Here is a 16,798-nt window from a genome sequence, read left to right on the forward strand (position 1 = left end):
GAAAGGCGATGTCTGCGGGTCCTCCACAAAATTATTCTGAAGTATAAGTTGTGTGTGCAGTTTACTGCTGCAACATTTGGCAGGAGCTTTCGTATATAGCGTTTGCATTTTGCCATATTTTGCGTGTTTTTCTGGCCGAACAGGAAAAATAATGCAAAAACACGTTGGCAGTGAATGTGTTAATCTTATGGGAAGCCAGTCGCTGAAGTGTAAGTCTCCATTTATGAAGATTAAATAATCACTGTAATTTTCTCTACATGAGAAGGAATTATGCAACATGAAACGAAAATAGGCTTATTCTGGTCAAACTTCTATATTGATTTTTCCAATTGTGCTCCCCACGCTTTTCTATACTTAATTTGTGCGTACTTCACTCCTGATTTTTTGCCTGAAAGCCACCCATCCGGAAAAAATAAGTAAACAAAAACATCCATAAATTGGCAAAAAGTGGAAATCATTTTCAAAATCAAGGAATAAAGTTGCCCCTCAATTTGCGTTGATTAGTTGAGTTAGATAAATTTTGTTTTATCTCTCACTGAGTACCTAGAAATTTAATGGTCTGTATCATGAAGAAGAAACTATGGAAGTCTCGTTATCCGTCGTTTTTATTTTTCTTTCAGATGCAGTTGTAGCAGCTCCAGCAATGGGCGGATGGTACAGAGCTCAGATAGTGGAAATCATCGAAAATAATCAGTGTCAAGTTAGATTCTTAGACTACGGAGGTTACTCAACACTGGACTGTTCTATGCTGAGGAAGATCCGTGCTGATTTCTTATGTTTACCATTCCAGGCCATCGAGTGTGCACTTGCGAACGTAGTGCCTGCAGGTACGTGCAACCACTCCTCAAGTCTGAAGTTTCAGGTTATCAGTGATCACCAAATGTATTGAGTACTAAAGAATTTAGAAGAGAAGAATGTGTTTCAAGGAATGAGGACATTCGCATAGATTCAGAATTTGTCCATTTAAATTGCTCCCAAAATTTAAATACTGAGGATTCATACATAGATGATTTTCCAATTCTAGTTCTTATCCTAGGTTATGAGGTTTTCTCCAACCCCAAAATAGTAAATCAAACGGTGAAACCACAAAAACACGTATCTCCCTCAAGGTGTGTAAAAGTCTCAATTCCTTCTGTAGCCAGGCAAGAAAACATTTCCGGATATTTTTGCTTAAAATTTTTTTAGTTTTTGAGGGGGCACAAGACTTTTACCTAAACATTTTTGCAACAACCAAGGATGTAGACGGGGTCATGGGAAATCTACAATGATACCAATCGATGTATGTCGCTCTATACTTTTTCCATCAAGATGAGACCAAACTTTGTTCGATTCCTGTTGAATGCATTCGTTGCTTGGGCGTGTAAGCCTGTTGGAATGTCACAAAAACAGCATGAATAGTTCATCTTTGTTGAAGTAAGCTATCAAGAAAATCTTCCTGAACATTTTTTGTAATTTTCATGGGTCAGGGGAAGATAATTTTCCAATCTACTTCAGGAAATTTGCGAAATGTCTTTCATACTGAAGTAAACCATCATTGGTAATTTCAAAATGTTGTGAGAAACTTGTGCCCTCATGCAAAGCATCAATTTAATTAGCACCTCAATACTGTTTGGTAATTTTCCGTCAGGAATATTCCAAATTGGACCGCGTTGAACAGAAAGGAACCAAGCCACATCAGCTGTTGCCAAAATTAACTGGGCAAGTCAATTTTTTACGAGAGAACGTTCGTGCGGATTCCTTTGAAAATTTTAAGAAATTTGCGTCGTACTATGGAGAAAATTCACCGAAATTTGCCCAAAAATCCGCTCAACCGTTTTCATGCAAAAAATTAATTCGTCCTATTAAATTTGGCAATAGCTGATGTGGCTTGGTTCCTTTCTTTTTAACGCGGTCCAATTAACCCTGCAAAGAAGGATAACTATGAAGAATTAGTAGGACAAGCCATCGAACAAAGCAATGGCAGGCTAAATAGTCATTAAAATAATTTTATCAAATATCTTTCGGTCTTTGAAGACTAGCTCTCAGGTATTAGTGAAAGTGTTTCTGCCTGTAGCCTCATGTGACAGCTTGATTTTTAAATTTGTTTATTGTCCTTTAGGAGGCAGTGAAATTTGGAGTGAGGAAGCTCGTCTGTTCGTCTACGAAATGACTGTAGGACGAGTGCTGCAAGCTCAAATCTATGACTATGCTGTAGAAACAGGAATCCCCCTCGTTTACCTTTACTCGACTTTTGACGATCAGGTATGTTTTCTTTCTCTCCCATAGATTTATGGCAACTCGGTTGATCTCTCAAAATTATTTATATTGCCGGGTTTAATAAGGAACCTTCCTACTTGAATAAAGGACATTCAAATTTTAATATTTTCTGCATAATGTAATTTTTAAGTTCTTGAAGTAACTTTCTACTGAAAAGAAGTATCTCGAACACTTAATTTTGATTCGGAAGAGATGGAACAGGTTTACGTAACAGAGTTTACCGAAGGACCAATTCAGTATCTGTCTTGTTATTATTCTTGTCTGAAGTTTCTACACCTTTTCACTTGTGTCACAGCACTGCTACTAGTTTTAGTGTCATTGCAGTTATGCGTCTCATCGCAAATTTTTGGCGTAATCTGTCGAATCAAAAAATTAAACAACTCTGGAGAGTTGATAAGCAAATTTTGCGTTATATTGGATGTCTTGAATTTCCAGTTGAGCTCGTTTTTTACCAGGCTTTAGAGATTTGTGTGGCTGAATTTTTACTGCATTTCTAGTGTATTTGCCGAAGAAAATACATAATTGTTTTTTAGTTTTCGAAAAGGTTCAAGATCGATGATGCTCATAACTACCATAAGCTTTTCACTATTACTATGATTATGCAAGGTCTACTTTTGCAACGGGGGAAACAACTGCAATTCAACGAAAAAAATGAAATTTACAGGGTGCAAAAATTAGGTGGATTTACGACAAAGGACCCCATACACTCCTTATGGGATTGTGCACTACAATCGATTTCCGATTTTTTTATTGCATTAAATTCGTTTTTGGATGCTGATCCAAAGTCATCATTGCGTGTCACTAGGCACCGTTTTCGCACCGTCCGTGGTGGAAGTTTAGATTGTTACTTGTATAAGTGAGGCCAGTGAGCCGATATCTATCCTTTAGCACTTGCTGAAAACGAGGAGAACCTGGCAGTCTTATCTCGGATTCCGTGCGCCTTTTCGTTTCACTGTCCAAATCAGATTCTTTCTCTCTCCCACTCTTTTCCTTATTTATCACCGGCTTGGGTTTTTCTTGTCAAAATGCGCTGGTCTCACTCATTCATGCAATCGTCCAGCAGGGACTACATGAAGTACTGCTAAAACGGTGCCTCGTAGAAAGTTGGCGCAATGATCACTTTCGATCAGCATCCAAAAACAAATTTAATGCAATATAAAAATAAGAAAACGATTGTGGTGCACAATCCCATAAGAAATGTGCTGGGTCCTTAGTCTGAGGCTCTATTTTTTTTTTGCAGGATGAAAGAAAGTTTCACAATCATAGAAAATTGTAATGCCTCATGATTATTTTTCCAAAAATCCAGTTTCACTCCTTCGAAGTTCTAGTGAACAATGGATGTTAGGGCAGCACAGTATTCAGATATATAAATAGAGTTTATTGCAACCTAGCAAGTTGAAGAATTTATGACAACCTAGAAAAGTGAAGGAAGTTTCGGGAATTCATCAGGAAAGGCAGGGAAAAGCAAAAATAGTTAAGGATTTGAAAAAGCAGCAATTATGGAAACCTTGATAAATAATTTCCGTGGTAGTCGAGAATTAAAGTACTTAGGTTCATTGCTGAATTAATCTGATAACGTCTTCCTTCGCAAAATTACACTGTTCTTGGTGGGACATGTAAGATTGGCTGTCTCCTTGCGCTGGAGTGCCTAACCTCAAATATTCTTACTTTGAATCTTCATTTTCTGTAAGGGAACAAAGATATTCCAGACTTTTTGATGTATTTTTAAAGTCTAACTCTAAATGTGAGTTGTGTTCTTACAAAATTAATCCTTTTCTTTAGGTCATTCTCATCAATGAAGAACTCGTAAAACGAGGGTTTGCTGAATTACCTCCAGCTATCGTACCCCAGGAATGCCTCGAAGTTGTGAACGAAATTGTCCCTGAAACTGACGGTGAAATCCAGCTTGAGGAATCAGTCGAGAATGAAGACGCCGAAAAAGCTGATTCTGGAATCGCAAATGAGTCAGGTGAAGTCGCTCAGCCTGAAGAGGACTCAGTACCAGAAACTGAATCGCTAAAAACTGATGATATCACCTGTGATGAAACGCAAACAACATTGAAAGCAGACGAAACAAGTAGTACAGAAGAGGAAACCGTGAAGGAAGAGTAACTCCACTATTTTTATCTGATATTATCCTTAGATGTTTTATTTTGATATCTGAATTTGTGTAAAATACTTGCGTACGTAGAATCGTACTGACGCATTTGCGTTTATTTGTTTATAGTTAATACTTCGTCGTTGTAAAAGTTAAGGATTAAGTTGAATATTTTCTAGAAGTATCAAGGAGATCACCTTCTTACTATGTCTATCTACTGTCAGGCTTCCCCTGTAAAAATTTCCCCATTTGACTTTATTGTACTTTAATTTTTTTCTCTTACACATTTTGACTTTTTTAAAGCAAGAAACGTTTGTTACGGAGATAAATTTAAACTGTGTCGTAACTAGATATTGACGGAAAATAATTATATTAAGGCATGAACGTATCGCAGGCTGGTCAGTTGTGTTGTTTTTAGTTTTTTGAAGAAAACTTCACTAATATTTTACTAAGTAACAGTTTCATTTTTTTATTCGGAGCGTCTCCGCTCCCATCTCTCATCGAAGCATTTATAAGTTTGGATTGTGCTTTTTTTCCATTACCAAGTTAGGGGCAAGGGTTTTAATATACTGTGGAAATGAGTAAAAATTATCGTTAATATATAGCGCTTTTAGACCTTAAAATTAGTTGCTCGTCTTGAATCATCTTATCATTTGAATGTTCAAGGTCAAGTCAAGAATACCTTATTTCCTTCTGATTTCAATCTCTTAGCTTAACAAAAAGGATCATCATATATCGCTATTTTCCTCATTCACTATCTGCTCTCTATTTTTATTTAATATTTTAATGTGCTCAATATAGATTTTTTGTATCTCTCTGTGTATAGGTAAAGTCAGATAGCTGATTTCTTTTTTTTTCTCTCACTCATTTCCATTCTAATTCAGAACTTTTCTTTTAATTAATTTTGAAATGGAAGAAGTTTCCCCTTTTCGTTTAGTTCTTTAAGTTTTTTTTTTCTTTTTTCTAAGACCCTTACCTCTGTTTTTCCAAAGTTGAATTTAATTCCCTGTGAAAATGTGATCATAGTGGCAGTGATTTTGTCAATTTAATTGCTCATAATTTCTCCTGTGTACCATTTACCGTTTATTTTGAAAGTGACAAAAACATTCTCTTTCGGCACCAATCAATGCTTGGCAGAAAATGTACTTTAAATATATACTAAATTGGTTTTTCAAGAGGCCAGTATTAATTTGACAGTCTTAAAGTCGAAACTTTTCTGATGTAAGTTCTTAATCATTATAAGATTGAAAAGTTGAGATGTCATTTTTACAGAATACGATGTTGTTCCCCTGTTGAGTTTTATCTTCTTCCTTGTCCGTTGAGGTAATTAAATTTTTAAGTTCTCTTTAAATATTTTGGAGGAGATTTGAAATAACTTGCGTGACCTCTTGCCATTTTAATCCATGGTTGATCATCATTAAATTTCTCTGAATTTACCCTCCCAAAATTAATTAACAAATGTACTCATAAATATTCTTCCCCTTGAAAAGGCCATACTTCAGTTATTATAAATACTCATCCGGAGACATGTTTCTCAAATTCAAAAGCTGATCAGGTGAAGTCATAAAGTGAAATTTGAAAGTAACGTGGTCCAGTTTTTTTTTAAAAACAAAATTGGACGTTTGAATTATTGGCTCGTAAAAATTTTAGGAAAAATTAGGAGGTTTCAAATCCAGATTATTAAGTTGTAAATAACGATGCGTAAGCAGTATAATAAGTACTGTGGCAGTGAATAGTAATGAAAAGCACAATGCTGATTTGTGATGGCATTTTAAGTTTCATGTTTCATTATTCCATCGCTATAGTAAATTTTTAAATCTTAATCTAATTTGTTTACAAAATTTCTCGATATTCAAAGTTTGACTCAATCTCTGTTAACATCTATTAAAGTGGCACAAAAAGTGTATGATGTATAGCAACATGAAATTTCAAATTCCAATTTTTCATAAAATTTTCATCCCTTTATGATGGAAGAAAATTTTGCATTGGACTCCCAGGAGCAACGCTGTGAATTGATACATTTGAAGGCACTAGTTGTCGCAGTATCTTATCTATTCATTGTATGGTGTGTTCACATTACTATTCACTGCCATTTCGGAGTGCTCTCATCATTTTTGAACTGGTTGTTTGCAAGGAAGAAAATAACATTTATTGGTACCTCAAAACATGAATGATCTAGAGTTTTAGCTTCATTTGCTTGCCGAACCCTGAATGATCTGGAAGATTTTTTTCATCGGTCTTTACCTATTTTTGAATGATGGGAGAGAAAAACTGCAGGGCTGCTACAGTTAGGGCTAAGTCAGGAAATTCTAATTTGTTTAAGGAAATCTTGTGAAGGCCAAGAATCTTTTGGAACATACGCGATACTTGGAAAATTAATTATTGGAGCATGTATCAACAAAGAAATTTTCAGGAAAATATACTACCCTATCAAAACTCTTGATTAAATACTCGTCCTTTAAATTCTGCGATAATTGTAGGAATTTTCTTTAAGCTGACCAAAAATGACTGAGAATTTTATTTCTCAGATGTGGCAACCCTGAAGTTTTTATTCTCGGAAAGATGTTTTTATGCCTGCATCTTTATTTACGTACTCCTAACTTTCTGAATTAAAAATTTTCTTCAGCCTCTTAATTTTAGAATGCAGCGACTGTGTTGCATCCCTCATTTTTGCCATTGTAAAGGCATTGTTTTGCATTGTCATTTATTGTGTTGTTAAATAGTGATACCTCAAAATTTATATTGAAATTTTATCATTTTTGCAGAACAACTGTCTTGTGATGTCTATGTTTGCTAAGGGCAGAAGAAATGCGTTAACTTCAAATTATTTTTTTGCTGAAACTGGCATGGGTTTTTTAAATTGTATTCTGATGTCAATTTATTCCTTCACCTGTTTGGCTCTTCAGCTGTATCGGAGTTCTTTGATGATTGGTTCTCAGATGTCCATCTAACACATCTGAAGTCACGCTCTATCTTGAAGTCAGTGTATTTCCCTTCATTATTGGAGCTACGGTAACTGACTAAATAATTTTTACTGTTGCAAATTGGTAACCTTGGCTTGCAAGTATAAAAAAGAAATGAAATCCTATTTATTTTTATGGCGAATGATGAAATTTTAAGTGAGCGTGTGTTGTTACTTGTGAAACGGAGAAAGTGTGGTCGAAATTTTGAATGAGTTAGGTAGGAGCCTTTTTGAAAGTCCCTCCTTATTTTTTTATCCCCTTCGCCTTTTCATTTGCCTGAGTAATAAGTCCATGTATTTTTTTATTCATTTATCGTATTTATTTTTTTATTTTTGTTCCGACTGTTTGAGGTATATTTTCTATGCCAAGACTGACTCATGGAAAAGATGTTTAGCCTGTAAAATGCTATATTTAAATGCATCTGGAAGTTTTTAAGACTGAACATTTGTATAAATTGAAAAAAAGGAAAAAAACAATAAATTATAACCTGTAAATATTCATAATTTGCTGATCTATCTATTTCCCTCACTCTCATTATTCGTGTCTTCCTGTGTATGAAAAGTTTTTCACCCTTCAACAATTGATACATTCGTATCTTTTTCTGTGCCTCCCAACTCCTGCTTCCTACGTTGTCCACACTTAGACACTGCATTCTTTTTTCAATTATTTTTAACGAAGTTCGAATCCGTGTATCTAACTCAGCAGAAAGCACAGAAATAAAGGAGATTTTAAAATCAGCACAGGTACTCACTGCCTTGCCATCAATTTTTTAAATAGAATCTGTATGTTTAATCATTCATTTCCAAAACTTGACTTTTCAAATTAAGCAAACCTAACGGTTTTATTTTACTCTCGTTAAGTTTAGAGGATCTAATTTTTTAAACCTAAATGTTTCAAATTCGTTTCGGCTCTATTACATTTTCAGAAAGTATTATATTGAGGTTTCATCCTCTTCAGTAGTTTCAAAGATGAAAGTCGAAGTGACGTACATAACCTTATCTGTAGAGAAGTTCTACAGTCCATTGCATAAAAACACTCCATTAATTGAGATTTCATTTTCTTTTTGATTTGATGAATCAATATGCACTGTCAGAATAATTTTAATTTTCGTCGCCTGTCCATTTCCAAACCTAGATAGATTTTTGGCAGAAAGCATTGAGTGCAAGATGCAAATCAAACCTATTAGATGGAGAGTCGAAGATTACCAACTGCCAAAAGATATTGGTAAACATTCTAATAGGGCTGAATATCTTTCTCCCTAAGAAAATTCACATCAAAAATTTTACAAATATAAGAATGTATATTTAACTTAATCAAATTTCACCTTTTTTCTGATAAGGATAAATGAGGATCCAAGTCTTTTCCATACATTCTCAGGAAGAGGCAAAATGCATTTACACTTCTGTAAAAACCCCTTGCTTTGAAGGAAAATAATTTCGTCCTCGGTGGAGTTAGCAAGCTAATTTTCTAGAGCTAATTTCTTCTTTTTTATTTTCGCGCGTAAAATATGTGGAGTATTGAAAATACAGATCACAGATAGTAACAGATAAAATCTCATCAGCTATTTTTGACTGCCCTAAGTGTTTGCTTGCTTTTATGAAGAACACCTTTGGTTCCTGACTCTCCTCTAGATACGGAACTGAATCTTGGTTACATTTTAGAATATCTGCCCTCTCAAGTTGAAATATCGTAGGTCCCATGTCTAATGATCGTCCAGCCTCGGATTATTATTTTACCATTTCATGTGGCAAACTTCGGTCAAATGCATTCGGACATACTCTAGGCCAAGTGCCTAATTAAGGATAACTGCTCTATCTAGTTCTGCAGAACCAATTTAATCCTGCCTAAAAGTAGCTCGTAGACTGAGTGGAATTGCTCTAATGAGTTAGATAAATGGTTAGTCATATTTTCAGGGCCTGAAGATTAACAAGTTGAGATAAATAATCCAACCTATACATTGAAAGCTATGTGCTCAGCTTTTCAAGTGAACTTCTCATGTGAAAAATTATTACCGTGTGTGATCCTAGGAAATCTCCAGATCGCATGGAATTTAATTTTTAGCAGAAAAAAAGGCTAAAAATTCTCGAAGTTGAAGAAAATTCCTGAATGCAGGGAATTTTAGTCTCTATAACAATGAGGGTAAAATTTTAAGTTAAGGATGCTTGAGAGTTATTTTAAAGCCCAAGGCGGATAAAGAATGGTGGTCGCATTTCGATTTTGGCTGCCATCTTGAAGCGTTGTGACGTCAGGAGGGTACGGGTTTTGCCGTGCAATCCGAGGTTGAGTCGGCCCCCCCGGCCTCGGCCAGCCCATGTACCCGAATGTACCCGATACCGTGTGACGTCCAGAGGGTACGAAATGCGACCACCATTCTTTATCCGCCTTGTTTAAAGCCTGTCTTTTCATTTCTTGTCTGAAATGTAAACAGAAAAAACTAAGGAGTTCGGATGTTTTTAAACACCATGAATTTGATTTATCTCAAATCTGCTTGAACTTCAAGCCTTTTTCCATCACTGACCACCCAGATTGGCGCAGTATGTAGGTGTAGGTGGCAACTATAGCCACATTGGCTCACAAAATTCAGCCTCCCAAATTGTTCAAACACAGCTTGTGACTTGATTAGTATCATACAGCCCTCACATCTGAAAAGATCCAAATGGGAGGAAGAGGGAGCAGTGGGCTACAAAATTTTTTTTACAAAATTCTATTGACTACAAAATTTAGATTATCTTCTCTAGTTCAGCTGTTAGAACCCGAGAGAAGTGCTTAAACAAATCAGAGCTTTTAAGATAAAGGACTGTTCGTAAATTACATGAAGCTAAAAATCGGATTTTTTAACTTTCCCTCTCTGTAATACACCCAAAACACATGTCTGCATCCCTCTTAAACAATTATGCAATGCTGTGCTTGCTCCCCTCACAATAGCATTTTGAGATTAATTTAGGGTGAAAAATGGTCACCTGACGTTGATTTGTCATGCCCTCTCCCCCTGTATTGCAGGCTGTGACTCACTCCTCCACCCTAGGGGGTTACATATTTTATGAACAGCCACTTACTGAATGTAAAAAACCTTACACTGCTCTGGAACTAAAAACTCAGCGCGATCGTCAGGCATCTAGCAAATTTACTGTCCCTCAAGATTCTTTCTCTTATCAGTTGTTACTTTCAATGCTAACATGAATCATCTCATTTATGATCAATTTTTTTTTTTTCTTAATTAAGTTCGTGGGTGTTGAATTCTTAACAAAGCTTCCAATTTGTTCTGTGTGAAATTATCCACTAAAAATTACTTAAGAGGTAACTGATGGCCTTGTTGTCTCTCAGGAAAGTTTTCAATGAGTTAAATCACATTTTTCAGGTTACGCATTCTAGGAAATGGGCATAAATCCTATAATTGCCCTAGCTCGGCCTCATTTAAGTACCCAGAAAATTTTAACTAAAAAAATTATTTCTATAATGTCTCACCCCAAATAGCTCTGATCTTCTTTTCATTGAATCATTGTAATCTGGAAGGCACTGAATTTGTGTGGAAAGACTTATAATATTGGTTTAAAGATAGTATTTGGTTCGCAGTACAATAGTTTTGAGGGTATTTTCTACTAGCGAAGAATTTTTACTACCTCTTATGGTTAATAACATGGTCTGTAATCATAAGCAACTCTTCCCATTCATGCTGTATTTTGTAGTTTCTCCAATAATCTCTGAAATATCCATTAGCTTTGACATTACTGTATTGTATCATTATAATGATAACTTTAAGTTATTTCAGGCACATATTGCGTAGTGCTGTAACACTTATTTATATGAATGAAAAATTAGTAGTAAAAAGTACTGTGTTAGATTCTAGTAGGCCTATTATCTATCGAATTTAAGTAACATTAATATGAATTTTGTCATCTGTGAATGACCTCTTCTCTTTTACTTTTTTATTTGATGACCATTTTTGCGCTGTCATTAACGTTTATTTGTACAGTTGTAATTATTTTTTGTTTTGTATTTAGTTATCCTCACTCAATATCTGTTTTTTTATCATTATTTAATGTTGCATTCGTTTCTTCTTTTTTTCCTTTTAAGTTATAAAAATAAAAACCATCCTTATTCAAAGCTGTGTTTTCTGTACTTCAATTGATCCTACAGAATCTACCATTAAAATTCAGACATCCAATTCATCTGACACATTTATGTCATAAAAGTTCATCTGCATTGAGATCTTCAGCGTTAGTTCCTAAAAAAACCAGCCTGTCACGCTGCTAAAATCTGATTCCGAACTCAGCAATAATCATTTTATTTTAACAACATTGGAGATGTATTAAATTCTAAGGCCCAGCTGCTGAGCCTTTAGCAGCTCCAGCAGCGTGTGTAAAAGACGTTCAAAACCAGAAGCTAGCTTTGAATTTTCATTAGTGCCAGAAATTAATGGCAGGTTCTCTTATGGAATAAATCTTAGAACAAAAGAGTTAGCTCATGGTGTAATAGGAATATCAGCAATTTCTTGGAATGATAACTCCTGATTGGTCGCAGCAAGGTTATCTTACCTAACCCTACTTTTTTCTGGAATCAGTTTTTGGAGCCTCAGAAATTTCATTCCCTACCTCTCTTAGTGACAATTGGAAGAAGAATGTTCAAGCTGCAATTTATGACTCCTCGTTTGACAGAACTTCTTTATTTTCCGCAATAACTCAAGGACCCCAAGCATATCAAGAAGGTGGCATAACTTTGAGCAAAAGTTTGTGTAAATGTATTTTTAAGACTTCGGAAATATTAAAAGTGTTAATTCAAACCCTTAATGGTCATACCTACACTTGGGAAACAACAAAAAAACTTAACAAATGCGTAACAATTACACCTTTAATGGTATAAACATCAAAATTTGATTCAGAATCCATAAACTTAAAGGACAATTTTTAAAATAATCTATCGTAAAACCAAAGCTTTTTCATCAGCAACCATCTATCTTATTATGAAACAGACTGAGAATGACAGCTCATGTGAGCAGAAAAAAAGGAGCACATCCAAAGAACAGTTTTAAGCCAAAGCTAGCATTGAAACAAATCATGTAAGAAAAAGGCTAAAAAATACAGAAATTATTTGTTCTGACTTTATAAAATCTTATATACAAAAATAACATCTAATATAATATGTTCCATTGTTCATGATGCTAAGGTCAGTCACTTCACTTTCAAATGGTAAAAGTATAAATAAATTACCTATAGTCTTTCCTCTTCATTAAATGAAAAGCAAAGACGGAACTTAGAGGATGCGGATAAAAATTAATACAAAACACCTAGAGAGACAAGGCACTAATCGCATGGATGATAGACAAAACAATGACACTGTCTTCAAAAGCAAAGGAATGGTCGATCATTCAGAATTATTATAAAAATAAACATTTTTAACAGAAAAATAACACCTTTAAATTCATTTCACAGATAACGGCTTTTCGCCAGGCGAGATGCATAAACTTCTAAAACGCGTGGCTGTACAGATAACTTCGCAGCTACAAAAAGTAGAACTTAAGCTACGTTAAAATGAAAATAATAGATTATTATTTACAAGTATTCCTTAAATTCAAAAACAATATCGATCAGTATACTTACATCTCTTAAAAATTTGCTATTCAAGGGAACAGCTAACTTATCACAAATTAAATGAAACTCGAGAACAGAAAGTTCGATTCTTGTCAATGATAGAGAAGGGTGGACTAAGATTGATACTCGAACTTCACATAGAAGATTTTAATCGAGTTAAGGCAGTCATATGAATAATACTCGGGCTGCCGTTGAATTTCTTAGAAAATGTTTAAAAATGCTTTCCATAATTGTAACAGTGATGTTTCGATATTAGCTCCACACGTCAGCGCTGTATCGCTTTTGTGCCTCCATTTTCTTCACGTATGCAAGCGCTTGACTGTCTGTCATGTTACCTTTCTCTTGGACAACCTTCAAGACAATATTGTGCACATCTTTGGCCATATTTTTGGCATCCCTGAGACAAAAAGAACATGTGTTAGTGATGAAAATGGAAAACTTGAGAATTCATGACAATTAGTTTCAGTCAATGTAGCAAAAAATCGATGATGATTGGATTTCATTTTGTGTTTAGGAACTTCCATTTCTGGTTCACCCATAGAAACACTTATGTGAATAGGGAAGCTAATGATTCATACGTTTTTTTCTGAACCGAGCCAGAATTTTCAGTTCCTGATCGCAAAATTTAGTCCAATTATGTATTGAGCTTTGATAGACATTAGATGGAGCTTATCGGGGGAAAAATATAACATTAGTGATGAAACTTGGATGTTGACTTCGAGCTGTGACTGTCTCAAAGAAGAGATTGTATCATTGAAAACTCAAAATTATGAATGGAGAGTTTGCACGGGAATTTTTTATTGCTACTGTACTGACTTTATCCGGCGCCATTTCCCATTTAAACACAAGTATTTTAGTGAATGTACTCAGAAAGTTCAATGCATGAATGGAGAATTTGCAGTACACTTTTTGCACATTTGCATTCACAGTATTTTTTATAATTTTTTCTGATATGGGAAATAGTATAAAAATAGATTTAAAAGTGAGAAAATGCACCGCCAGTGACGTCATCTGGCAGCATTTCCCATTTAAACACATGTTTTTTAGGAGATTAGATCAATTTGTCAAATTTCCTCCAATAATAGTTTAAATTATGAACCAGGATTTTGTCGTGTTCAGTTCACTCAGTAGTTTTCACTCAAACACAAAATTTATCAAATTTAGAACACCTGCAAATTCTCCATTAATGCGATACCACAGTTTGGAGGAGCATTTTACTTACTGACATTCTGCAATAAGTGCTAAAAAATATCAAAGCAACTTATTTTGAAATTCTCCCTCTCCTCTCCGTAACAAAAACAAAGATGGAGACTCATGAAAAGGAAGGCCATAACTTTAGTGCAAGAAAAATTATTTTCATTCAAAAGACCCTGCACGGAAAACCAAGGATTTCAGCGCCGGCTAAGTTTTATTATCATACGACGGTTTTATTCATGAAATTTATGACAAAGTTGCACTTACCCACAGACGTAAAAGTGGCCATTATTTTCTCCGATTACATTCCAAATCTCATCGCTGTTCTTTTCCAGTAGGTGTGTGACGTAAACTTTCTGTGCACTTTCTCGTGAGAAGGCAACATGAAGCTTGAGGAACAAAGAAAAATAAAAACATTAAATCTTGGAAGCATTGTTAACAAATTGAATTTCAGCTGAAAATGAAGGCCACGTAAGAGAGTGGGGCTTCATTTCTGATGGCACTGGACAACGCTTACAACGCTTGATAAACCATAAAGGAGAGAATGGTAATTTACTGACCTCTCTCTCATATTTGTGCAATTTTTGACATTTTGATAAAAATCTTCAGACTGAGATAGAGTTTAGAAATCTAAAATTGATGAGAAAAGCATGAGCTCTGATCAATACGTAAATTCACAAGAATTCACAATTTTCCTCCATCTTCTTAATAGCAGTAACTATCTATTGGGAACAAAGCATTCATGAGGGTTTGATACAGAATAATTATTATTCATCAAGTTTTGAATTTTAAGAATTCCTAGATATAAAAAAAAAAAAAAAAATAAAAAAAAAAAAAAAAATGCTTGACTATAATTGGACTGAGTTAAGCAGAAAGGAACCAACCCACATTTTGGAAAAAATTGAGTTATGAGTGGTTTTGAACTCAACCACTGCTCTACTATCTATCGCCAAAAATTCAAAGTTTTTGTTGGAGCAAATTTTGCTGAAATTGAACTTGAAGTTTAACTTTTACATTGAGTCTTATGCAGGAGCTAAACTTTAAGCCTCTTTTTCTCGGTTCGATCCCGATGTGGCTTGGTTCCTTTCTGTTTAACTCCGTCCAATTAAAGCGCTGGATGCAGAGAGAAGACTTCTCGGATACATTGTCTCAAAATTGCTGCTAATGTTCCATTCATTATGATTAAAGCAAATGTAATAATGTGATTTGTTGAAACTTTTACTGAATGCGCTTTAATTTTACAATGCTCTGAGTAAAGAATTCCAGAAAATTCATGAGACAGTTCCATCTCTAAGATATGAGCAAGGTGGAGAAATGGTGCTGGGTCCACACCATTACGCAGGGAAATCAAAACCGAGAAACTAAAAAAATTACAAGTAGGGTCAAAAAATTTACCTCTAGTGAGTACCAGTACAAAACTGAGGGGGAGAGTGTTCAGCTCAGGCAGTTTGCATTGGAATATTAAGTTGAGGTCAGGCCGAGAGATCTATAACGTTTTGGGTCTCTTTAGAACTCATCAGTAGATCACACTCGTCAGTGAACCCAACTTAGCATCCCAAAAAATCCAAGACGGCATTAAAACGCTGTCATGAATATGACCCGAGGCATGAAACAAAAGTGTGATGCTTGTGCCATCTTCCGTCGTTGCTGAACAACTCTCATGACAAAACAAGGAGAACCCGAAAACGATGAACCCAGCACCATTTCTCCACCTGGTTACATAGAGTTTTGGGCCATTTTTTTTTTGTCTGAGATATAAATTAACAGTGGAGATTCTGAAACACCGCAACCAAAAGATGCCCTTTCTGTGCCCAACGCCTCAATTTCAAACCTTTTAACCATTGCAAAAATACACCAGATTGATTGGGGTGATTCAATCAGGGGCACAGAGAAGGCTTGTGCGTGGAATGAGGAAATCGATGAGAGCATTAGATAATTTTTAAATAAAACTTTTTCACAGCATGCCAATTTTCGGAGATGTTCGGTTCAACAAGTACTGTTGACTTTTTTACAGAGTGAGGTTTAAAAATTGATACGGTGAGTAATTTCTACTCTGAAGAATTTTCTGCACTCCTGAATACATTTTTTGTTAATCCGCACACTTGTCTATACAGATAAACTGTTTCTTGCTTCCCTCTTGTACTTCGATTGCTTAGTTAATTATTTCTTCTTGTTGTACATTAAATGTGAATTGTATGTTTAAAATTGAGGACCAGGAGACCTCATGTGTTAAACAATACAAGCTCATCTGAGCAAAACTTCTCCAGAAAGAAAACTCACTGTTCCATGAAATGCCAGTAATCAAGAAGGAAATAGAACGGAAATTTTTTTAAAGGGCGCAAATGTCAAAATCCAGGTTTTCAAGCAGCTTTCTCCAGCAAAAAAATCGAATCTTCATCCTAATCAAAGTTTCTTCTATAGACCTAGGCCTTATGGCAGCAGCTAAGGACCGGAAAAAATTTCGGCTTCGGCGGCTTTCTGTCTCAACCATAGTAGAACTTAGCAAGATTTCACTTTACTATTAAAAATGAAGACATCAAAGCTTACCTTCAAATCTCCGTTATTAACATATTCATTGAGTTCTTCCTCATACAAGAAGTCTTCACTCTTCTTTCGACATCCAAAGTATAGGATTGTGTCACCGACAGTTTTTCCTGAGATTAAAATAAAGTTATTAAAGAAAAGGTTCAGTATACGTT

The 16,798-nt window shown here is 35.2% G+C and overlaps 2 protein-coding genes across 7 annotated transcripts in view; one reads left to right on the top strand and one right to left on the bottom strand.

The window, feature by feature from the left end:
- Positions 1-7,820, top strand: part of spoon (A-kinase anchor protein spoonbill) — a 64,749-nt gene extending 56,929 nt beyond the window's left edge. For all 4 annotated transcript variants that reach the window (XM_019058729.2, XM_019058732.2, XM_019058730.2 and 1 more), the window contains 3 exons: positions 621-827; positions 2,099-2,241; positions 4,039-7,820. In XM_019058729.2, the coding sequence (XP_018914274.2) occupies positions 621-827; positions 2,099-2,241; positions 4,039-4,368 (680 nt within the window). In that variant the 3' untranslated portion in view covers positions 4,369-7,820. The remainder of the gene's footprint in view (positions 1-620; positions 828-2,098; positions 2,242-4,038) is intronic.
- Positions 7,821-12,147: 4,327 nt separating this feature from the next.
- The window catches only part of Cpr (Cytochrome P450 reductase), a 63,691-nt gene continuing 59,040 nt past the window's right edge, over positions 12,148-16,798 (bottom strand). For all 3 annotated transcript variants that reach the window (XM_019058756.2, XM_019058755.2, XM_019058758.2), the window contains exons 13-15: positions 16,647-16,753; positions 14,367-14,488; positions 12,148-13,302 (exon numbers count right to left, since the gene is read on the bottom strand). In XM_019058756.2, the coding sequence (XP_018914301.2) occupies positions 13,158-13,302; positions 14,367-14,488; positions 16,647-16,753 (374 nt within the window). In that variant the 3' untranslated portion in view covers positions 12,148-13,157. The remainder of the gene's footprint in view (positions 13,303-14,366; positions 14,489-16,646; positions 16,754-16,798) is intronic.

The sequence above is a fragment of the Bemisia tabaci genome, chromosome 5, assembly GCF_918797505.1.
Source record: "Bemisia tabaci chromosome 5, PGI_BMITA_v3".
NCBI lineage: Eukaryota > Metazoa > Arthropoda > Insecta > Hemiptera > Aleyrodidae > Bemisia > Bemisia tabaci.